The sequence below is a fragment of the Oryzias latipes genome, chromosome 7 (genome assembly GCF_002234675.1).
Source record: "Oryzias latipes chromosome 7, ASM223467v1".
NCBI classification, from domain to species: domain Eukaryota; kingdom Metazoa; phylum Chordata; class Actinopteri; order Beloniformes; family Adrianichthyidae; genus Oryzias; species Oryzias latipes.
In genome coordinates, this window is record NC_019865.2 from 6,710,657 (window position 1) to 6,734,399 (window position 23,743).

General features: G+C 39.1%; 2 protein-coding genes across 4 annotated transcripts in view; one reads left to right on the forward strand and one right to left on the reverse strand.

The window, feature by feature from the left end:
* celsr3 (cadherin EGF LAG seven-pass G-type receptor 3) overlaps nt 1-12,554 on the forward strand; it is a 103,621-nt gene extending 91,067 nt beyond the window's left edge. For 2 of the 3 annotated variants that reach the window (XM_011476832.3, XM_020704489.2), the window contains 9 exons: nt 1,246-1,325; nt 2,669-2,795; nt 2,893-3,012; nt 4,738-4,835; nt 5,319-5,410; nt 5,549-5,722; nt 7,112-7,306; nt 8,507-9,566; nt 9,921-12,554. In XM_011476832.3, the coding sequence (XP_011475134.2) occupies nt 1,246-1,325; nt 2,669-2,795; nt 2,893-3,012; nt 4,738-4,835; nt 5,319-5,410; nt 5,549-5,722; nt 7,112-7,306; nt 8,507-9,566; nt 9,921-9,948 (1,974 nt within the window). In that variant the 3' untranslated portion in view covers nt 9,949-12,554. The remainder of the gene's footprint in view (nt 1-1,245; nt 1,326-2,668; nt 2,796-2,892; nt 3,013-4,737; nt 4,836-5,318; nt 5,411-5,548; nt 5,723-7,111; nt 7,307-8,506; nt 9,567-9,920) is intronic. The other variant, XM_020704490.2, reaches the window with a different exon arrangement.
* A 7,569-nt stretch (nt 12,555-20,123) lies between these two features.
* LOC110015301 lies at nt 20,124-23,632 on the reverse strand. Its single transcript, XM_020704378.2, has 4 exons — nt 23,296-23,632; nt 20,848-20,894; nt 20,576-20,729; nt 20,124-20,488 (listed from the first exon to the last, which is right to left on the reverse strand). Exons 1-4 carry the CDS (start codon nt 23,498-23,500, stop codon nt 20,127-20,129), a joined length of 768 nt encoding a protein of 255 aa, XP_020560037.1. The 5' UTR covers nt 23,501-23,632; the 3' UTR covers nt 20,124-20,126.
* Between the last annotated feature and the right edge of the window lie 111 nt (nt 23,633-23,743).

The following is a 23,743-nucleotide window of genomic DNA, read 5'->3' on the forward strand; positions in this document are numbered from 1 at the left end:
GATATTATAAATAGAAAGCAGTTATAGTGAAAGGTTGTTGAGATAATTGAAGAGTTTCTGTCAAACGCAATACATTCTCATTCTTACTGAGATCTGAAAATGTAAGAAAATAATGTGATGCAACAAAAATTTATTATGCTGCATTGGATTGACAGAAACCCCAAAGTGATCTCCTCTTTAAATACAAATGTGTGCAAACTTGATCTATGCTTCGCCAGCTGTGAATTTTTCACTTGGCTGGACTAAACACACAGCGGAATCCTCTCATCAGCCAGAAGTGGCAGCTCTTCCATTGACATTTTGAAAAAACACACCACTCCGATGGAACGTCTTCTTAATTGCTGCCCTCATTGTGGTACCACCACTGACTTTGCTGCCTCACTCCAATAACAACCTATTTAACTTAATCCTAAACATTTTTAATCTGCTTGTTCTTTTAAAATCCCACTCCAATGTTTTGATGGTTTTAACATGTTCATGTTGATTAAAATTGTTGTGAATCTGGAGAAGACGAACAAATGTTTGTTTGTTGCTAGTGACAAACAGTAAAGACCAAAAGGTTGGACACACCTTCTCATTCCAAGAGTTTTCTTTAGTTTTATGACTATGAACATGTGTTAATTCACACTTTTGATGCCTTCAGTGTGAATATACAAATGTCATACTCGTGGAAATAAAGAAAACTTTTGGTCTGTACTGTAGGTGCTACAAGCTCCCTGATCCGCTTCGTTCTGATGCATCCACTTGTAGACAAATTCGATCCATGTACGTCTCTGTTTTCCTCTTCTGAGCTGGCATCTGGCTCAAAACTGTACAGCCGGATTGCTCCAATAATGTTAGGTTGTGGGGTGGGAGGGGCTGTAAGCCAGCAGAAGAGAGTGTAAACAAAAAGATGATAAGTAATGAAGGCAGGCTCACTCTGTGTCAAGAGTTCTGCCCACAACTCCGAGGTGAATCTCTAATAAACTACTGCAGCTCTGAAGAAACTAGGTCTTAGAAAACAACACAGATCTTTTTTTAATTTTGGCTAAAAACTGCATAATCATAAATAAAAGACCACTAGGAATGCTTTGAAAAATGGATCAAAGCATGATTGGAGTGGGACTTTAAGTGTTGTATGCTTTTAAAAGCTGCAGAGTTGAAAGTCTGACTTAAGCTAACATTGTTTATTATGTAGAAGTGTCTTTATAAACCAACTGTTTCAAAAACAGAAGAAATGTTAATTATCGATTTCCTATAATCCAGATGAATGGAGGGATTTTTATCACAGTGGCCAAGATGTCCTGTAATCCATCCCAGAAAGAGACAAAGAAACTCCCTGTCATGTAAGTACCTGCCTCCACTGCTTTATTTTTGGCTGAAATTCTCTTCTTTGGTCATCAAATATGTCTTCAACAGGTAGAGATAAAGAGGTGAAACTTACAAAGTTTTACCACAAAACTAAAACTTAACCTAGGAACAGAAACTTTGAAAACTGCACAAAGCTCTGGGTTTTTCCAGAATGGGTAAATAAGCAAGTCAAACACTTGACTGTTATTGACACATGTCCAAAAGAGAGATGAAGATTTGATGGTGGGTTGTCAATGAAAAAGGAGGTTTTAGGATCCGTTCCTCTGTATCTGTTTGCAACTATTCACCCAGAGAATGATCTTTCAAAACTGATGGAACTGAAATGTTAGGACTTCATTTTGCCATACTCGGCTTTCAGACACCGGCTTTCTCCATCAAAGTAAATTTAGCTGGAGCTTCAGATCAAAGCTGCCAGAGCTGCAGGTATCCTCACCTAAAATATGAAACTGTAGCTCACAGTGCTCTCTGCTGGGTATTTGATGCATCATCCTGGATGATCAAGAAAGACACTGTTTCTGACCTGAAGACACAAGAACATAAGACATGTCTGCTCTAGCACTCTAATGGTGCACCTTGTAATTTAAAACTTGGTTCTAGTGTGCAAAAACAGACATCCATCTCAATGCTTCTTGATTGAGAACAGCCTGGCTCTCACAGGTTGCCAAATTGGTGAAAAGAATTGGTGAAAGCTGGAAAGCTGACACCGATTTTGTGCATGTATGTGGATATCACCTTATGAGCCTGATGCAGCACTGATCCTGTTTGTGTCTGTGAAAGCAATGAAAAAAGGATAAGGGAAAAAAAACTGACAAACAAAACTGTGAGAAACAAAAAAACTTTTCAGCTTTTTTCCACTCATCTTAGTGTCAGAATGTCACCTTTGATGTAATATTTGTCTTTCCAGCAGATCTGGTATAATTGTTACAGCTTAAAATAATAACTTATTGAAATCAGTACTTGTATCCCCCACTTTCTCACCTCTTTTCCTTTTACTCTCTTCCACCCCCCCCCCCTCACATTCTTCCCCTCTCCCCCCTCTCCCTCCCCACACACACTAAATGTAACAAATAAATAAAAAACAATAGAACAAAAAGGGGTTTATACAAATCTACACCCTGGTTTCTCGAAGCTATATAACCTCTTTTTGTGATAGTAAAACCTGTCCAACACAAAAAGCCTTCAGCTCTAATCTGTTTGCTCAGCTGTTGGACAGAACAAGTTAAAAAAAGAAAGAAAGAAAAAACTTTTCTGCTGATAAATTGGGGTTCGTCATGTTGGATCTCATGCTCGTGCGATTTCTGTTTCTTTGTCTTTCCAGTGCGGCAATCCGAAATGCCTTTTTGCTGATGCTGGTGGCGACCTCCACCTGGCTGTGCGGCCTCATGGCTGTCAACAACAGCATCCTGGCTTTCTACTATATTTTTAATGTCCTCTGTTTAGTTCAGGTAGGTTTTTTTTTTGGACTGCTGATTGTAGACAAACTGACAAATTGTCACATCCCACATTTGTGACCTTCATCATTTTCCTGTTCTTCCCTCTCAGGGCCTGTCTGTGATGTTGGTTTTCACTGTGTTCAACTCAGAAGTTAAGGAGGCTTGGAGAGTAGCCTGTCTGGGTAAGAAAAGCCCAGTAGAAGATTCACCAAGACCACAGCAGAACACTGTAAGTCACACACACACGCACGCACACACACTTGATGAAAATTGTGTTTTTGGTGTGTTTAACATGTTCCTGTGGCATTTTTATGATGATGGAAGACATTTATGAAGAAAAACTAAGCTCAAAATTGCATTTCTGAATATTTTTTATTCAAATTGTTGTGAATCGGGAGCAGACAAAAAAATGCTGTTTGAAAAAGATCATATTTGTTACAGAGAGAATACACGGGCAGCCTACAAGCTCCCTGCCCAACTCCATTCTGACGCATTCACTTGCAGACAAATTTGATCCGTGTACGTCTTTGTTTTCCTCGTCCAAGCTGACATCTGGCTCAAAACCGTATGGCTGGATAGCTCCAATATTGCTTGAAATTTTTGTTGTACTGGTAATGTTAGGTTGTGGGGTGTGAGGGGCTGTAAGCTAGCAGGAGAATGCGTAAACAAAGAGCAATCAGCAGCGGGGGGTGGGGTTGCTCCACACCCACAGTCCCGCCCACAACACAGAGGAGAATTTTTAGTGAACCACTGTCGCTCTGCAAAAACTGTACTACAAAACTGGTTTGTTTTTTTTGGCTAAACGGCTATATTAATAAAAAACACTGGGAACACTTTTACAATAGTTCACAAGATGATCAGAGAGGGACTTTAATGGTTTCTCTTTGTCAAAAGATGCTTTGTCAAATATTCTGATAACTTACACATAAGCAAAGTAAAAACATTTTAACATTTGTTAAAATAATAAGCAATAGTAATAATTTAAAGCCTGACATTAACCCATGGATCATCTCTGTATGATTCCAAATCCTATTACTGTTCTATATCATTGGATTCTCTGTGAGGTAGGGTGTGTTTATGTGTGTTTATTATGGGATTGAGAGAAAGCTCTTCCTGGCCTGCATTTCCCCTTCCCTCATTCCATCCATCCGTCTTTTCTGCCCTCCTTTACTCCTTCCCTTCTGCCCTCCAGGTTTGTTGCTGACCCACATGAAACAATAATACCAGCCAGGAGAATGCTGCATGCTCTTTATCCACTGCTGTAAAAGTACTGCACTGTGATTGTTTAGCTATTGTGTGTGTGTTTGTGTGTGTGTGTGTGTAGTCCTACTTTGCATCTCTGCGTTACCCTTTCGGATGTCCTTTGTGTTTGTTACTTCAGCTCACTGCACAATTTCTGCAGCCACTCTGTCTGTGAAACACTTTATCATGAGAGAACATCATATATGTGTGTGTCTGTGTGTGTGTGTGCACGTGTGCGCAGGTTTTGGGTTCAGGATAAAGTTCATGTTCTGTGTGCTCATATGTTGTGTGGAAGAGTGTGTGTATGGGCCCTTTGTGTTTCCATGCATGGATGAGTGTGTGACTGCATTTTAACTCCTCGTCTCTGTCACTGAGTCATGTAGAGAAAAGCCTAAAACTATGAATAGACTTGCTTATTTTTGTCTTTGATGGGCTCGGTGCATAAATAAGTACTCATTAGCATGCTCTTCCTTGTCAGACCCAGAGATTATTACATGATATTTATGGCCACTTGGCTGCTTTGTTTCCATCCAGTGACTATGATAGCTCACATGAGTGAAAAATGCTATGTAAATCATGCAAAAATTATCTTTTCTTCAGCAAAAGCATTCAAACTTTATGTCATGTGTTTTTTCAATGTTAGAAGCAAAATTCCGATTTTTGTGACATACAAATAAAGCTTTTTCTTAATTGTCTGTCTGTGTGTGCTCAGGCGCAGAATCCCTATCACAATGCATCTTTGTTGGAGCAGAGCGGACTGCACCGCATCACCTTGGGGACCTCCACCATCTCTTCTGTCAGCTCTGCAAGGTTTCTATTCAAACTTCCACAAGTAGACCTTACCACATCTATGTCATATTAGTAATTTATTTAGATGAAAAGTTCATGAAGAGCGTGTTTGCTCATGCTCATCTTGAATTTTTTGACAGCACCAATAAAGAAATAGTCAATTAAGTGTCGTCCTACTTTTAGATTTTGAATTTTGTGGTTTCAAGGAAGAAATTCCTTGCCTGATACCTAACAGAACGCAATTTGTGTGCTTTGTGGGTCAGTGGGGTGAAGATGAAGAAGATTGGATGGAACATTGTATTTTTACTGTATGTGGAGCATCACTAATATCCTCTGAATGTGGCTGCGGCTGTCTCCGGGGCTCACTGATTACAGTGTGTGTTCTTACAGTACATGTGCATGCGGGGATACGTTCATCCTTTTATCTGCATTTGAGTTTATGTGTGTGCTTGTGCACGTGTATATTTGGGTAGATGTCCTTACTCTCTTCCTCCTCCTTTTTAGAGAAAATCTTCTGGCTCGGCAGACTCTGGAGCAGAACATCGTCCAAACAGGAGCGACAGACCTGGATGTAGCCATGTTCCACAGAGATGGAGGTAGATACACACAAGGATACACACAAAATTTGACAATATACCCCTTTTATAGTTGGATCCCTCAAAAGGAGTAGCATTTCAGCGTGCCCATCCTTTCCTTCCTCTTCCTCACCTGTTTATTTCCCTCTTTACCTTCAGGTGTGGACTCAGACTCAGACTCAGACCTCTCCATGGAGGAAGAGCGAAGTCTCTCAATTCCGTCCTCTGAAAGTGATGACAATGTGCGTCTCAGAGGTCGCATCCAGCGGCGATTCAAACGCTCCAATCATGGCGAACGTCTTCTCACTGAACCAGCAAACAATGACACCAAAGGTAGACAAGGATTCCCTCAGAATAATGATTCAAATGCCTCTAAAAATTTAACAAGCAACCCTTATGAAATAAAAGATTTTAGAAAATGTTTAATAAGCAAAGACAGGCAAAAGTTTGTAATACTTTAAATTCACAAATTTTAGTGTCGAAATAGTGAAAAAATTATGAGTGACTGTCTTTCAAAATTATGTGGTGCATTTTGCAGCCAATATCATTACATCCACATGTTATTAAAAAAAAACAAGCATTGATACAACAAACATTTGTTAAAATGGAATAAAAAGGAAAACATTTTAAATATAATTAGTAATAAAAACTTTTTAAAAAACTACTGTAGTGTAATTATTAAATCACCTGCTTAAAAATTTGAGTGAGAACTTAATTCCCCTTAGTAAAACAGCTTAATTTATCCATATGTCCAGATACTCATTAACTTTTGCATAATGTATGAGTTTTCTCACCTCAAAATGGTTGTAAAAAATTCAACAATTTGAGTGTTTGTCATTTTCTTTACTAAGGAAAAATGCTGGAAATATTCATAATCTTGAATCAATGTAAGGAATCAGTTCTCATTTTAGCTGTTTGGATCAAATAAACCAGAACGCAGATGTCAGTTCAGCGGGAGGCCGGGATGGTGGAGTCGCATCAATATGTGGTTACAGTCGAAGCACAAAGGTGTCCAGAGAGTTGAGCATCTGCTGAAAGGTTACAGCCAACCCTGCTGGCTATGACAAAGTATTAACCCTTCACGGGCCTGACTGAAACGTTTTGTTCTGGACAGTAGGATAAACTCACCTTTTTCAATCACAGTCATAATGAGAGAAAAACACTCAGGAATATCAGTGTTTTTTTAGTTATTTGTGCTTTACCGGTAATACTTGTCCAGTGACCCTAAGTTCCTATAGGTACCTAAAAAATAAAATTGATTAAAAATGAGGTAGGATGTAAAAACAGAAATTAATCATCGGTTGCTGTTAAAAAAATAAACGTTCAAGACAAGAACTAATCTAAATTGATTCACGAGAATATTTTTTCTTTTTTATTTGCTTCTGGATAAGCATACAATTCTGCATTGTCACGTTTAGTTTTTAATATAAAGAACCATTTTTTCTGACATTTTCTAATTTTCCTTGGCTCATGTTTCCAAACCCAAATTATCTGCCTGTGAACAATGGTTTTTTTCTTTCCTAAATATTTGTACACAGTTTTTAATTTCTAATCTGTAATGATATTTTAGAACTAGTTTCAACTGTTTATAGCATTAAGTTTTAAAACCGACTAAACAACTGACATATCAGGACGTCACAAGATTTTTTCTTTCTTTAACACCCTTCCAGAGATTCTGTTGTGAAGAAGTTGAAAGTGTTTTGCTGTATGTGTGTGTCCCAGATCTAGACGGTAATGACCTTTTGTCATACTGGCCCGCCCTGGAGGAGACAGACACGCACACATTGCAGAAGTGGGGCTCGGAGCGCCCTCTGGGAGCAGACTATAGTAAAGATGCAGCCAACAACAACCAGCTGGACGCAGCGCTCACCAGTGGCGACGAGAACGGCTACAGCCAGCCTCATCGCCATCGTAAGGGTGAGGGAGATGCAAAACACCAACCCTTTTTTTCACTGTACCTTTTTTCTACTTGTTTGTAATTTTTAATTATCTTGTTTCGTTTGAAGTGGAGTGACAATTAGCCTAATCAGTGGGTTCTAAATATCATAAATCTGTGATTGTTTTACCATGCTCTACATAAAATGTGGGAATCCAGGCATCCTATCTGAGTGTCATTAGGATGAAAAAACATTTTGCCAAAAAACGATGGCTTGAAATGTCATCCACATGAGATGGATATTGACATGTTGTGGTGCAGAGGGTAAAGTGGTCAACCTCTGAACAAAAGATCATAGATCCCGGTCCCATGTTCTTGGGCAAGAATGTTTGCTGGTTGGTGCCATGTACAGTATGGCCATCCGTGAATGAATGTGAGTGTGCATGGGACTGTGGTTGTAAAGCCCCTTGGGCTGTAATCAAAGTAGAAAAGCACTATATAGGTATTGGAGCAGTTGAGCTCTGATCAGTAGATCACAGGTATGGTTGCCCGTCCATGTGTCGAAGGGTCCTTGGGCAAGACTCTGAACCCCATTGCTCCTAGTGGTTATGGGTTGCTACCAATGGCAGGTTGGTTGGAAAACATATAGCACACCGGCCCTCGAGGCCTGGATTTGGGGACCCCTGCTTTAATACATTTATAACTTCCTTTTCCCACCGGCTTTTGTGTCCTACTTTCTGTTTTGTTTCTAAACAACTTAATTGTTGTGGGTGTTTTGGGTCTTGAGCTAGCATTTTCACAGAAGCATATTAGGCATTTGAAGAAAGAAAAAAAAGGGTTGAAAGCGCCTCAGAGTAAGAATTTTATGAAAAATAGCCTTCAAGTTAAATAGGGGTGAAAACTCATACTGCACCACTACTGCACATTTTTGTATGTTTGCTGCTTTACTTGAGTGACTTATTTTAATATGTGGCTCATGAGTTCTATGTTCCACACCCCGAGCCAACTCTGTTATGATTCAGAACATGTTAACAATGACTTAAGGCACATTGAAAATGTGAAGAGTTCAGCTCTTGTCTGCTTCTCTTTGTGATTTTACTCCTTCTGCTTCTCTTCTATTTCTTTCTTTCTCAGTCCTCGGCCCCGCTGACCTTTTAGTGCCCTATCCCGTCTAATCTTTTTCCTTCTCACTGAATCTCCATCTCTTTTCAATGCCTTATGTTCTTGCTTTTGTTTCTCAGGTATCCTGAAGAATCGTCTTGGATGTCCTCCAGCACTGCAAGGTTTTTCCACTACGGGCCGAGTTCCTAGTGAGCTCAACTGGTACCGAACATCTACTCTTGGCCATAGAGGTGTTCCAGCAGCCTCATACGGTCGGATGTATTCCGCCACCGCATGCGGCACTGCAGGTTCTGGCTCCTTGTCCCAGCCAGCTTCCAGATACTCTTCCAGGGAGCACCTGGACTCGCTTGCCAGGAGGCAGTTGTCCAGAGATCCTCTAGGGAGACAGACAGTTGGGGGATCAAGGGACCGCCTAGATTCCCGAGGTTCCAGGGACAACCTGGATCTTTTACCCAGGAGGAGAGAGTTGGGGCTTGGACAAGGAGCAGGACTTGGGGGCCTGGATCACCAGAGAGTGTCATTGTCCAGGGAAAACTTGTCAGGATCGAGGGAAAGACTGAACAACCACCATGCCAGTAGCTTCCACGCCTCAAGAGAGGACTTGAGTGGGAATGGAGGGGCTGTTGGGGCTGGAATGGAAGGATACCTTAGCGGGTCAAGGTCACAGCTAAATTCACAAACCCGCCGTCAGGCCTCCTCCCGGGAGCACCTAGGAGGGGCCCTGATGAGCAGTAGGTCGAGGGACCAGCTGGAGACCAATGGCGTAGGAGCTCAGGCTCAGCCCTGTCGAGAGTGGCTACGCACCTTGCCACCCCGGCAGCCCTCACACCCAGACCAGCCTCCCTCTGCCTCTCCTCCTCCCCCCATCTCAGAGGAGCCGCAGCAGGAGCAGCTACCTCCTCATGTCCGAGGACGACTGGACTCTGCCCCCTCATGTAGGTACCCCAGTCAGACTGTTAGCCAGGCTGCAGGTTTGAATCCCAACCCCCTGGTTCGACAACCATCCAACGAGCACCTGGATATTCTGTCCTCTATCCTGGCCTCCTTCAGCTCCCCTGCCCTCACCCCTCCCCCTGCTTCCTCCAACCCTGGTCGTAACGGCTCCGTCCTTGGACCCTCCCCATCCCCACCCCAGTCTAACACTTCCCATAGCATATCTGAGGTCTCCCCAGACTCAGAGTAAGTTTTTGTGTGGATGCACTCGTTCCCAGCATGTCAAATCAAGCATACTAGCTTTGTTTAGTTGTGTACTCTCTGTGTTATGTTTTCTCTTTCGCTTGAAGTCCCACTTCAATAATCTTTTTAATAGAGAAATACTCAGACATGTAATTTTAAGCTAAATTTACTTTAAGAATGTCCTCCATTATTAGAAAAATGCTTCAAAAACGCGTTAAAAACACCAAAATCATTATTTTTATTGGAGTGGGTCCTTAAATTACTTTTTTTTGCTCTATTTTTTGTATTTATCATCTTTTTACAGAATTACAGTTTCAATCAATCAGCAGTTAACAGATTTCCCTTTTCTTACCTCAGAGCCAACAGGAGCGAGGGGCAGTCTTGATGACAGCTTCAACACCCCCCGCCCCCATTCATTCCAACAATACTTGGTGCACAAGGGTCAAGTCGGGAAAATGTGGAACATCTAAAGACTTTCATTAAGCCGAAAGAGAGGGGGAAAAAAAGATAAAAACTGATGAAGAGGCTGTTTTTGTGCCGCCTCTTCTGTACTTGGACTTTTTACTTTTTTTTTGTTTGTTTTTTGTTTTTTTTAGCTCAAAAAGCTTAAGACGGATATGGTTGGCTTTTTAAACAAACCATCTCAGTTTTCAAGCACACGTTAGCCTCAACAAAACCTGTTGAAAAGGGGAAAATAATGGGTCTGTAAATAACATTTTTATACATTTTGTATCTTTTTCATTGGAGATGAAGAAGAAATCTCTTGTATTGTTTCTTTTAAAGGTGGTTTTGTCTGTGTGAGGTAATGAATGAGGTTGATGTGAGTGTGCACTCTTACGATTTGTCAAAAGGGGGCAAAAGGATTTCTCCTTGACAGAAAAAAAAAACTTAAATGTCCCTTTTTTAACATTTTCCTTAACCTTTTCCTGTCATCCATCAACGTTATGTATAGCATCACAAATCTGACAATATCTGATGAGATTATCAAAACCTGAAAGTGTGTAATCAGGAAGTGACTGTATATAGAAGAAGGAATTTTTTAAATAAGAGATCTGATGGAACAAGAAGATTGTGCAAGGAAAGAGTTCTAACAGAACATTAGAAGACTGAAAGGGGATGGTTCAACTGTTAAAGCCCAGCCATATGTATCAAAAAGTGTCAGCTCTGCTGGGACATTGTGCTGTTTTGTGATCCGATGTATATGAATGTGACCTCGTCATCTATCTGTGTATCCTTGTGCCTGGTGCTGTCTGAGCTCCATCACATCTTCAGTATCTGGAGACCTGATGGTTGAAGGGATTTCTCTGTCTGCCTCTCTACATGAGGCTGTAACAACTGTGTAACAACTGCTTTAAAACCCCACCACCACCAATTTCCACTTTGATGCACCACAACGCTACCTGCCTCAAGGGTTGCAACAGGAGCAGCAGAATCTCTCCGGCAGCATCTGGGAAACTCTTTTATGAAAGCTTCGTGCTAATCTAAGCCAAAGGGACCTCAAATTTGTTTGTAACATTGGTGTTCATCACTTGATAGATTCTGTAAATGTTATTCACCTTTTTTATTTTAGCCACGGTCTAACTATGCTATGGATTTGCGTCTAAATTTATTATTTTTTTGTTAATGAGGCCTTAGATTTACATTATCACACAGCCCATAATCTATTGGATTTTATCTGGCTGCACACCCACTGTGGAAACAAGTAGGTTATTATTGAGCATGAGGGGATTTGCAAATGCAGAAATATATCTGTGGATGCATGAGCAAGCCTGAAGCACATCCCCAGTTCTTCCTATCTGAAGTGTCTCTGAAGCTCGTTAATTGTTGCTCCAAAAAAATCTAATCTGAGCTTTTATATATTTATTATTCCATTTGGAGCAACATGCAATTGAAGGATTCTTGAAATCTGCTAGTACATCTGCAGGTGTGCAACACTCCACTTAGTAAAGGAGAGAATGTGTCAGCAGTGTCAGCTCTAAAAGCCTCTAATTGAGTTTCAGGTGCAGATTTTTCCATTGGGTCTTTTATCGCTGGGAGGAGTTTAGACTTTTAGAAAAAGCAAGCAACCAAACAGGTATTTACCGGCAGTATTCAACTGCAGATGAAGAGAAAGAAACAAAAGAAAGAAAATATGTTGTGTTAGCAGGAGCAAAAGATCTCGACGTACAACAGATTAACAAGGAAAAACAGAGGAAAAATATTAAAGTCGGTGTTCAACACAGAGAAATGGCTGTGTATAAAACACTGCAGGAAGAATAAAGGGGAGACTTCACAAAAAGATAGTGAGCGGAGAAAATAAAATGTTCCAAAACAAATGCATATTTTGTCTGACTTGCAGCTGACATGCAAACCTTTCCTTAACAGTTCTTCCTGCAGAGGAAATGCCACCTGCCCTGCACACCCACAAAAGCCCACATTTTTTCCTCCTTTATTATTGTTGCAGATTTTAACTTTTAGACATATTTATTTATTGATCATTTAAGTGTATGAATTATTTATTATTGCCATTTTCTATCAAATATTTTCAATTGTTTTTTAAGTTTTATTTACTTTGTTTTGGCGAAGAAGGCAGCAAATTTACAAATGAACAAGTAATGGTTTCTTTTCAAATGGGGAACTGACAGCTTCATGAAATACATTTAATTGGATTCTTTATCTACCTATAAAGGGAAAATCTTAAAAGGTCTGTCAAAACTAAATTACATTTCAGTCCATTAAGAATGCATTTGTCCTCTCTAAAAAGATTTTTGAAACATATCTTGATGAAAAGTTGAAAATGGGGTCTAAGTAATGAGGATCTTTGGATGAAAAAAAAAGACCCATGTCCAACCAAGTGAAATGAAGAAGCTTTGAGACTGATGGGAGATTGACTTTATTATCTTGTGCTCATTATGAAATGCATTTTAACCCACTCCAAGGGTGAGAATGGTTGTTTGTGTGTTACCATGGAAACATATGTTGGACATGAAAAAAACAAGCTTATTTCTACTATGCTGTTGGTGTGTTTTTCTTATGTACTTATTCAGTTTGAGAGGGTTAACCGTCCTCTTGCATTAGTTTTCTGTCACCATGCCTTTTGGTAACGGATCAGTTTTGACCTTAAATCAGCTATAAAATACAGAAAAACCCTCATTTATCATCCAAATATTTTTTAATCTCTTGATTATCTTGTTTGGCCTCCTTATCCATGAAATTATTAGTTTCAAATTTTTTTTTTTTTTTTTTTTAGCAATAAACCAGAATTTCGGAAAAATTGTCAAATTTTCCAAAAAAAAACTCTGATAAATAAAAGATTGCTGTTACATTTCTACTGCTAAGGGACAATACAACACACCTCTTAATTAATGTTACTTATTTAATATTGTTACCAGTTGTAACATTTGTAGTGTTGGGGGGGAATTTTGACTCTTATATACGATGGCCACCGTAAATATATCTTCAAAAACAGGACAAAGATCTGTTGTCTCTTAGTCACAAAAGATAAATATTAACACTAATGAAAAGCAGAATGAGTTAAAAAAAAAAGATGCACATTTTAAAGGGTATTTTGTTGAGATAAAGATAATTGACAAAGTCAAAAACCTTTATCTCAACAGAAACACGTTTGTGCTTTTAAAACAAAAAAGCAAACAGAAAAATGGGTCAGTGCCAACCCTAACGGAGGAAGGTTAAAGTGGTTTTCTGTTTCATTTTCATGAGGAAAGACATGTTTAGAAGTGAAGCGGCAAGCGGAGGAAACTACTAGACACAACGTGTTTTCGATTTATCCTCAAACTTGATTTGACTCTAATTATTCTGTCACGTTCAGAGGCTTGTTCAGCTGCGACCTGAGTCAGCCACAGGCAGCTGCACTCAGATGACACAACAAAGCAATTTGTGGAGGACCGATGTGTTAGTTGCAACACCTGAGCTTTTTTTTTTATTTTTATTTTTTCTCTATAGATTAAACATTAACCCTTGTGCTATCCTAGGCACTTTAACCCTTGTGGTCTAGATGACCCAACTCCCAATCTTAAAGTGCCTATAGCACAACGGTTAACATTAGGAGTTGGGTCATCTAAACCCACTAGACAGTGCGCTGAACCTATTTTCTTCAGTGATTTGTGAACCTCACTGGTGTCCATGAATTACATGAAATCTTTCCACCTTTATCCACCTTTGTCATGGTAGGAATAACACATCAATGTAATCCTCTGATGATCTGCAATCAACTGCATTTTTTTAAAGTATTTTTGTGGGCATTCTTACTCATTTGACTTTAAAAAAAGGCTTGATTTTGATAAACTTTACTCAATCCCATTTAACAAAGAGCTGACAATTTTCTATTGAAATTTATCTTTAAAAAAAAGCAATTTATGAGAAATTAACCCTTGTGCTATCCTAGGCACTTTAACCTTGGGAGTTGGGTCATCTAGACCCACTAGACAGTGCTCTGAACCCTTTTTCTTCAATGATTTGTGATCTTCACTGGTGTACATGGATTACATGAAATCTTTCCACTTTTATCCACCTTTGTCATGGTAGGGAGAACACGTCAATGGAAGGGTGGGGTCATCTAAGATAGCACAAGGGTTAACCAGCATCATTCACCACATGCTGACATGAGGTGAAGTTAAAATTTGTTTAACTGCCGTTTGTGTGTTTTTAGCCAACTTTTAGTCTAGAATGTGCTCATAAGCTTTACCAAGGGAACATTTTTAAGACATTTCCTTTAACAAAATAATTTCAGCTTAGAAAAAACTGTTTGCATCCAAAAAAAATGTATGTTTAAAGAACGTCAACGAATTTGTTAGTGTTAAAAGGAAGTCGTGTTAGTGTAAAAACAAGCACGATGAACACCAATTTAAAAAGTAAAAACAAGGCAAACACATACAAATATTAAAAAAAATATGAAACACTCAGGGATTTCCACACTAACTTCAAAACGTACTTTTAAAATGTCATCAAAAATTTTTTTGCATTGATTAAAATTTGTTTTATTAGGTCAAATAAATAAACATTAAATGACAATGTTGTCGAGATTTTCTCTACAAAATATGTCATTTGAACACAGTAATCCTAGATTATGTTTTTCTCCAGACACTGGTTTCCTCCCTCAGTGCAAAAACAAGCTTCATAGGTTAACCCTTGTGCCATATTCTATGGGGTCAAGAAGACCATTGACGTGTTCTCCCTACCATGACAAAGGTGGATAAAGGTGAAAAGGATTTCATGTAATCCATGGACACCAGTGAAGATCACAAATCATTGAAGAAAAAAGGATTAGAGCACTGTCTTGTGGGGTCTAGATCAGTGTTTTTCAACCAGTGTGCCGCGGCACACTAGTGTGCCGTGGGAAATTGCCCTCATTAACTGATCTAAAAACATTTCCCATCTCCAGGATGTCAGCTCTGTGTTCATCCAAACAGGCCCTGATAAAACACTGAGAGGTTAGGAATATGAAAGATCGTAAAATAATTTTTTCTTGTGTCTTGTGTTCATTTGATTCTATTAAACACATTTTGATAAGAATGATGGTACTGTGATTTAACTGTCTCCGCCACTCATTATTGTAGCCTTAATCACATGTCATCAGTCTGACTAATCAGAAGTGGTTAAAATCTTCACTTCCTTGTTCTGATCTGCTCATAAGTCTCTCAGTTCTAACAAAAATACCAGCTAAAGCTCGTCTTTAGCGGTGTAGCTTTCCACAGAATCCGGTGTCAGACCGTGGAACAAGTGAACACATCAATGAAGCTTGAAGACGCTTCTGCGTTCGGCAAATTTTTGCACTACAGGTTCCATGATGCATTGGGTAAAGTGACAGCGTCTCGGCGCACAATGAGTCTCTCCTCTTAACGTCTTGAAACAACAACGAACACACATCAAACAGTTTTAAATATTTTAACTCAACTTTTATTAAATCTTTTAGAAAAAAAAGCTGCAGCTTCCAGCTTTTTCTGCCACAATTATCACAAAAATGCACGTAAGATTGCAGAGGGGCTGTAGATCAATACAGACTATGAGTTCCTTCTTTTTTTTTTTTTGGATACTGGTGTGCCGCAGGATTTTTGTCAGGGTTAAAGTGTGCCGTGGCTCAAGAAAGTTTGAAAAACACTGGTCTAGATGACCTCACTGCCAATGTTAAAGTGCCTAGGATAGCACAAGGGTTAAGTGATAATTCTAAATTGTCCCTTGGTGTGAATGTGAATGTGTGTTTGGTTTTGCAGCTCTGCAACAGCCGACTGACCTGCCCATGATGTACCCTATCTTTGCTCAACAGCAGCTGGGATAGGCTCCAGCAACCTGTGACCCTGAAAGGGATCAAGCGATTTTGGAAGAGGGTAGAATGGGTGAAATTTAAGTTTATAATACTCTCGTGCTGTTCTTTTGTTTTACAAATCACACCATTTTTAATATTAGTTTAATTTTAAGCTCATTTATGTCAGAATAATTTGAATTTTGAAAAACATCACGTCTTTGGACATGAAAGAATTCTTCCATACTGCTTTTAATTTCCTGCTGTTCTCATATCAACATAACTTCAGCTTCATGCACAATTATTAAGGAAACACTGTTTAGAAACGATCATATATGGGCTGAAGTTATCCATTTACAGAGAAAACAATAACTTACAGCTGCCACCGCCTCCCTTTCCTCCTTCCTGTGAGTTCCTTGTAACAGTGAGCTTTATTGAACCCCAGTACACTTTGAAATACTGTCATGCTGCATTTGCCTAATGAATAACAAATGAAGCCAAAAGGACTTGACTGAAAACAACTGCCACTACGCTACTGTGGCATATTCATGTCTGAAGGACAAACACGCACTTTATTAGGAAAGAGTTTGTGGAAGTAAAACAACATTTTTCTCCACTGTTGCTTGACAGCCAATAAGTCAATGCATATGTGCAAAGCTTTCAAATTAAATGATTCAATTATTTAAAGGTGTTACAATAGTTTTGTGTATTTTACCAAGGAGGAATAGGAATGGCATGTTTCCCATTTCTAATTACTACGTTTCAAATCTAAAAATGCATTTTAATTTAGGAGGTGTGAAGTTGGGTCAATTTCAAAGAAGAGAAATTTAGAAAACTTATTTCAGAGAGGTTTCACATTTTGACTCTAAGTGGCACTGTTTATGAAGCTCAGATATAAATATACAAGCCTTTTCTGGTATTGTATTTTGACATCTACAGCCTATTTAAATTTTGTTTGTCCGACATTGTTGGATTTTTTTAAGTTTCAGCTATGCTTTCGATGTCATTTTCGAGCTTGTTAGTATGAAAAAATGTGTCAAAAAAAGGGGCTTGGCCACCACAACCCAGCCCTTTTGAATCTGCAGTTTTTGATGCTGCCATTGTCTGTACAAGAGAACTGGAGTGAGTGAGTGTGATCTCAGTCATAAAAAAATGGCTTCCAGCTCCAATTAACCCTTGTGTGGTGTTCATATTGTTGTTACTCAGCCAGTGTTCGTGGGTCTGGTGGACCCGTTGCATGTTGTGGTTTTTAATGCCTCACAATCAAACACTTTGATGTTAAAATACTCGACATATGTTTACCTCATCCAATTACAAGCAGTATATTTGGTTAATATTTGCCCTTTACCTTTTTTAGATCACATTCATAACTCATTATTTAAAACGTGATAAAGAAAATCAATTAAAATCAAGATATGAGTGGAAACAAATTTTCAAGTGAAGCAAGGGTTTTCAAAACTACTGACTTTTATTTATTTGAACACAGAAACTGAACCCATTCAGGTGCACAACACAAGCTGAACACATAGAGTAAACCTATTAGTCAAGACAACACATCAGCCCCATTGAACACATGGCCTTTTAGCCACTAGCCTATACAACACATGGTCCTGGCTGCTGACGGCCTGGTCCTGTGGCTGGGTGCTGATGGCTTTGTTTTGGAACTGGCTGATGCTCAATCTCATCATCTTCTTCAGAGTCTGAATTTCAGAAATGTGATCCTCTAATTCTGAAACCTCCTCTTCTGAATCCTCTCCCTCTACATCATCAAAAACTGCTCTCTCTTCTAAAATCAATTCCAGGGCCCTCTGCGCAGAAAGTCTTTTGGCCATTTTGATCAGTTGTGATAAGAAACCACACTGGCAAAGCTACATTTAACGTGTCCCGCCTCCAATTTGTCGCAGATAAAGAGTGAGAAATTAAAGATTCCCGCAAGAAAGTCAAATGGTCAAATGTGCGGGAGAACGAGAGCAAACAGAGTTGATGCGTGAATTATTCTAACAATGTTGCAACCTTGTGCGGGAACCGCAGGTGCAGAAACATAACTCACATTTACAGTGAATCTTTCTCTCTCTGCCACTCTCTCTCTCTCTCTTTCTCACTGGTCACTCACTCACACACACACACACACACACACACACACACACACACACACACATACACACACACACAGCAGGTGGAGGACAGAGTGTAGGTACATAAAACATCAATTTCCACACTTCTATTAGCCCCGGGTCCAGTGGACCCGAACATCTTATATGTAATAGAAATGTGTTGAGAGGGTATACGGTGTGAGGTCATTAAAAATGTATTCTGATCTATGTTCTTCACAGAAAATGAGCCAAGGCCAGTGAGTCTGAGTTTGAAAAATTAATTAATTGTATCATTAATTGTATCATTTTTGATAAAAAATGAAAACGGGTCCCACAGACCCGAACACCATATAAGTGTATAAGTGTGACTTGGTGAAAGTTGATTCGCTGTTGCGCTGCCACAAGCAGGCATGCTGAAAGGTGAACCACTTTCTTGACCTTGTATTACACAACTTTGAGCACCCCCCCTACATGAACATGGAGATATTGACAGTTTTTTTTTCACTTTTTGTGATTTTTCAGTTTAAATTTAGTCTGAAACACGAAGAAGAATAATCCATATACAGTGGTGGACAAAATTGTTGGTACCCCGCAGTTAAAGAAAGAAAGTCCACAATGCTCACTGAAATGACTTGAAACGTTCAAAAGTAACAATAAATTTAAATTTAAATAATCAAAATCAGCCATTACTTTTGAGTTGTTGATTAACAGAAATATTTTTAAAAAAAACTATTGAAATAGGGCTGGACAAAAATGATGGTACCTCCATAAAAGACTGAGAACTAATTGTCTAGGGGGTCATGATGAACTCAGGTATGTCTTTTAATTGACATATCACAGCTGTTTTTTAAACCCATAATCAGTCAGTCTGCATATTTAAAGGGAGTCAAATAGTCACGTTGCTGTTTGGTGAAAAGGTGTGTACCACACTGAACATGGATAACAGAAAGCGAAGAAGAGAATAAGGCATAGGCAAACATTGTAAAGGTAAAGGCTATAAAACCATCTCTAAGCAGCTTGAAGTTCCTGTGACGACAGTGGCACATTATTATTCAGAAGTTTAAGACCCACGGGACAGTAATCAACCTCCCTGGACGTGGCAGGAAGAGGAAAATTGATGACAAATTGAGGAGACGGATAGTTGGAACTGTATCCAAAGAGCCCAGAACAACCTCCAAAGACATTAAAGGTGAACTCCTAGATCAAGGTACATCAGTGTCAGATCACACCATTCGTGGTTGTTTGAGCCAGAGAAGAGTTCATGGGAGACGACCAAGGAGGACACCACTGTCGAAAGGAAATCATAAAAAAGCTAGACTGGAATTTGCAAAAATGCATGTTGACAAGCCACAAAGCTTCTGGGACAATGTCCTTTGGACAAATGAGACAAAACTGGAGCTTTTTGGTAAAGCACATCAGCTCTATGTTGGTAGACTCAAAAATGAAGCATACAACGAAAAGAACACTGTCCCTACTGTGAAACATGGAGGAGGCTCAATTCTGTTTTGGGGCTGCTTTGCTGCATCTGGCACAGGGTGTCTTGAAGCTGTGAAAGGTCAAATGAAATCTCAAGATTATCAAGGCATTCTGGATAGAAATGTGCTGCCTAGTGTCAGAAAGCTTGGTCTCAGTCACAGGTCATGGGTCTTCCAACAGGACAGCGATCCAAAACACACAGCCAGAAACCCCCAAGAATGGCTGAGAGAAAAGCGTTGGACTATTCTGAAGTGGCCGTCTAGGAGCCCAGATCTGAATCCCATGGAACATCTGTGGAAGGAGCTGAAACATGCCATTTGGAGAAGACACCCGTCAAACCTGAGACACCTGGAGCAGTTTGCTCATGAAGAGTGGGCCAAAATACCCATCGACAGGTGCAGAAGGCTCATTGACAAATACAGAAACCGTTTAATTACAGTGATTGCCTCAAGATGTTGTGCAACAAAATGTTAAGTTATGGTACCATCAATTTCGTCCAGCCCTATTTCATTAGTTTTTTTTTTTAAATAATTCTGTTAATCCAAAACTCAAAAGTAACGGCTGATTTTGATTATTTAATATTCATTAAATGTTAATTTAAATACTTTTGAACGTTTCAAGTCATTTCAGAGAGCATTGTGGACTTTCTTTCTTTAACTGAGGGGTACCATCAATTCTGTCCACTACTGTATGTACAAAAACAATATAGCATGTTGGGTTTGGAGCATAATGAATAAAGACAAACACTAGGAATGTTCAACCAGTTAGATCTGATGCTTTCTCTTCTTCATCCCCACTGCTGGAGGAAGACGGGGGTACATCCTCTCCGAGCATTCTCAGCCTGGCCTTGTAGTATGCCTTCTTCATCCTGAAAGCCTTCTCCTTCTGACGGGCTGCTCTGCTTTTGTCCCTCAGCAGCTCCTGTTCCCACGCCAGCACCTTCATCCTGTTCTCCCACTCCAGCATCTTCATCTGATGCTGCTGCTCCAAGGCCTCAGTCCTCTGTTGGTACTCCAGTCTTGAAAGGTTCAAGGCCTCATGCTGAGCAAGGCGGCAGCCTGGGTCTTCCATCTCACTTTCTGATGGATGGAGACGCTGGCCCATGAGCCTGGAGCTTCCTAAGCAGTAAAAATACGAGAATCTTCCGATGGTCTTTTTCTAGAACACTAACTTTGCAGCAACTTGCAAAGCTTGATAGTTGGTACCTGGTGCAGTGAAGTAGGCAGCAGGAAATGCAACGTCCTGCTGCTCTGGATTATGGGAAGTGGGGCTATGACGCGGATCTGACCAGCTTCCCGTTATTCTCTCCAAAGCTCCACGCTGAAGACAGATGGCCACAGGCGCCTTGCTGTCCTCCAGCTAGGAAAGAGGCAAAACTTTTCGTGTATTCAGCAGAAACACTGGTTCATAAATCATTTCCATCAAGGTTTAACTGAGGCTAGAATAATTCTAATATCTAATAATAAGCAGTATTCACCCAATTCATGCTGCCAATCATTTGTACACCATCATTTACTGAAGAGCCTGTGTGCAAGAAAGAAGGACGAAAGCATCATATCCAGTTCAGAGAAAATATGCGTTTATACAAAAACTAAAAAGTGTGGGAATAAATCAGCAAAATGACTAAATGTTTAAGTAAAACACCAAATCTCACCATTGGTCTTATTTTTCCAAACTAAGCACTTTATTTGTCAAGGAACTTAATTCCATTTTAACAAAAAAGAGAAAGGTTTGGGAAATAAATGTATTTATTTTAATCAATATTATAATTTCTACTATTTCTACTTTGTGAGTGACCAAGGCAGAAAAGATCTTGTGTGTTTTGTGATCCGTAATATTGGCAAAAGTCCTAAATTTAAAGGTTCAGGGACTCTGGAATTCTTTTACCAACTATCTACTTCTGCAAAGTCTAGTTTACAAACAGCCTCCTTATCAAACTTCACCACTGCTGTAAAACTGTCTTATTAGAAACTGGTCTTCTTAGTTGGATACTGTTTTCCTTTAACACAGAATGGAGCTAATCTCTCTGCTCTCTTTTAGGGTGTATTCAGACTGGACACATTTCATGGGGTATTATAGCCTATCGTCTTCTGCAGTGATACAAATGTAGCTCTTAGAATAAAATAAACAAGTGATTGGTGGTGGTCTTGATTCATTTCCAATCTGTTTGTTCTTAGATTCCTTAGTCTGAATACAAATGTTCCCAGAGTGGAGCAACAGATGAGGCAAATATAAAGCAACGATTGTTGTGTTATCAAACAGACAAAAGAGTCCAACTGTTTATTTATTACGTTTGTTTTAACACCGCTGAAAAAACGCTTCTTACATCCTTTTCTGTGTCTTGTTGCGCGGCGCTTAACAGCGTACCTTCTTACCCACGTCTCCTCAGCACTGCAGCTGCTAGCATCGTCTGAGTTAAAGGTCACACGGCGCGTCTCCTTGCCAGTAACCGCCTTACAGCACACCTCTGCCGTACCAAAGTAACAAGTAAAAAGTGTTGTTCTCGATGTTCAAAACTGATAATTGAAATATAAAGTTTTAATAAGCTAAGCTTTGGTCCGTGACAGAATGGTCCACTTGGTGCCAGTCTGAAAACAGACCAAACGCAAGGTTAGGGACTCGATCCGGAACAAATTACGTAGACTCGATCCGACAAAGGACTTTTTCAGTGTGAATACACCCTTAGTCACAGAGCAGGTTAAAATAAAAAACACGATATTCTGAAAGAGAATAAAATATAAAGAAAATTATCTTGTAAAAAGAAAAAAAAATGACTTTTGTGTACAGAATCCACTCATTGTCTATTCTGGTTCAGTGCTGCTAGATGTTATGCAAACTACTTTTTGCCTTTTTCACCTTTATTGTTACTCTATTTTAAAGATAATAACAATTACTTACAAACAACAATTGCCCATCCAATACTTGTATTCATAAATTCGGTTTCCCTGCTGCTTTCCACTGTTTTATTCTGCTTTTCTTGGGTTCATCTCTTGTAGCTACTGTGATTTCATCCCTGAGAACCCGCATCACTTCAAAGTCAGCAGGTTTTCTCATTACTCACATGTGTTTGTTGACAATTGCTCCATTTTTGCAGCCATTTTGGATTCTCTATGATATCAAACACTGATTTGACAGAGAAGGAGAGCTTTCTCTATTTTTGTCTCTATAGTAATATTAGTAGACAGCACCTCCATCTGGTACTTATATGTACTACATCACACTCAGTCTGGGATGCATTTATTCATAGGGGACTGTAGATTGCAAAAGAAATGCCAAAGCCACGTTTTGCAGCAAAATAAACAGCATTAAAATGCATATTTACATAAAAAAGCACTGTCTATATGGTTTGGCTATATGGTTTCAAAATGGTCAAATAAATCAATGAATTTGCAAGAAACTTTAAAAAAAAAGCCCTAAATAAAACAAACAAAAATCCTTTAAAAAGAAAATTATCTAAAACTAAAATATGGAATACAAATATGATATCTGATTTGTTTAGAATAATTATTTCTAGGTTAATTTTGGAAATATAGATTATACTTTAAGTTTTGAATAAATTACGTTTCTAAAAATTATTTTAAGACAGCAGTCAGGTTTTGATTTAGGAGTTAGCTATTACCGATATGAGGATGAAAAAATTAATTATATTAGGAAATACACGCTCTAATCATTTTTTAAATATTATTAATATTATTTTATTTTTTTACAATTACATGTTTCTATTTGTTACTCCAAAACTTAAAATAATACAGATACTTAGTAATACAAGAAAATATATAAAAACAAAACAAAAATTGAAGGTTATCACACCTAAATATTCTATTGATTGCAGACTGAAATGTTGTCGTCAAATATTAATTAATAGTGACGCACTTTGCTGTGTGATATGATAGGGATACATACGGAACTATAAATGATAACAAACCTTGCAGGAGTTTGCGGACGGCGGCTTTATGGCCAGCTCCCCCCGCGTGGCTGGTGAGAGCAGCCTCGCCCATGGTTTGAAGTTTGATTGATTTACAGCAGGCCCTGCAGCGGGCGAAATGAATGTCATCTGCATCCCTAACCAGCCACCCCTTAAAGGCGTCCTTTGTCAGCCACGAATCTTGGAATTTACATTTTCCAGGCATTTTAAGCGGTTAAATGAGCTTGATCGCTGTCTACAAGCAAAAACACTTTACCTGGTTTGTGATGCATTTGTGGGCAATTTGACAATGTGTGTGGGGGGACAGACACTTGTTTTTCTTTTTTCAAAAATGGATATTCAGATTATTAGGGTTTTGACAAAACTTGAACACACGTTTTCTTACCAGCAAATTAGACTGTAGATTGTTTTTGTTTGTTTTTCTTTTTCAAAATAATACATGCAGTAG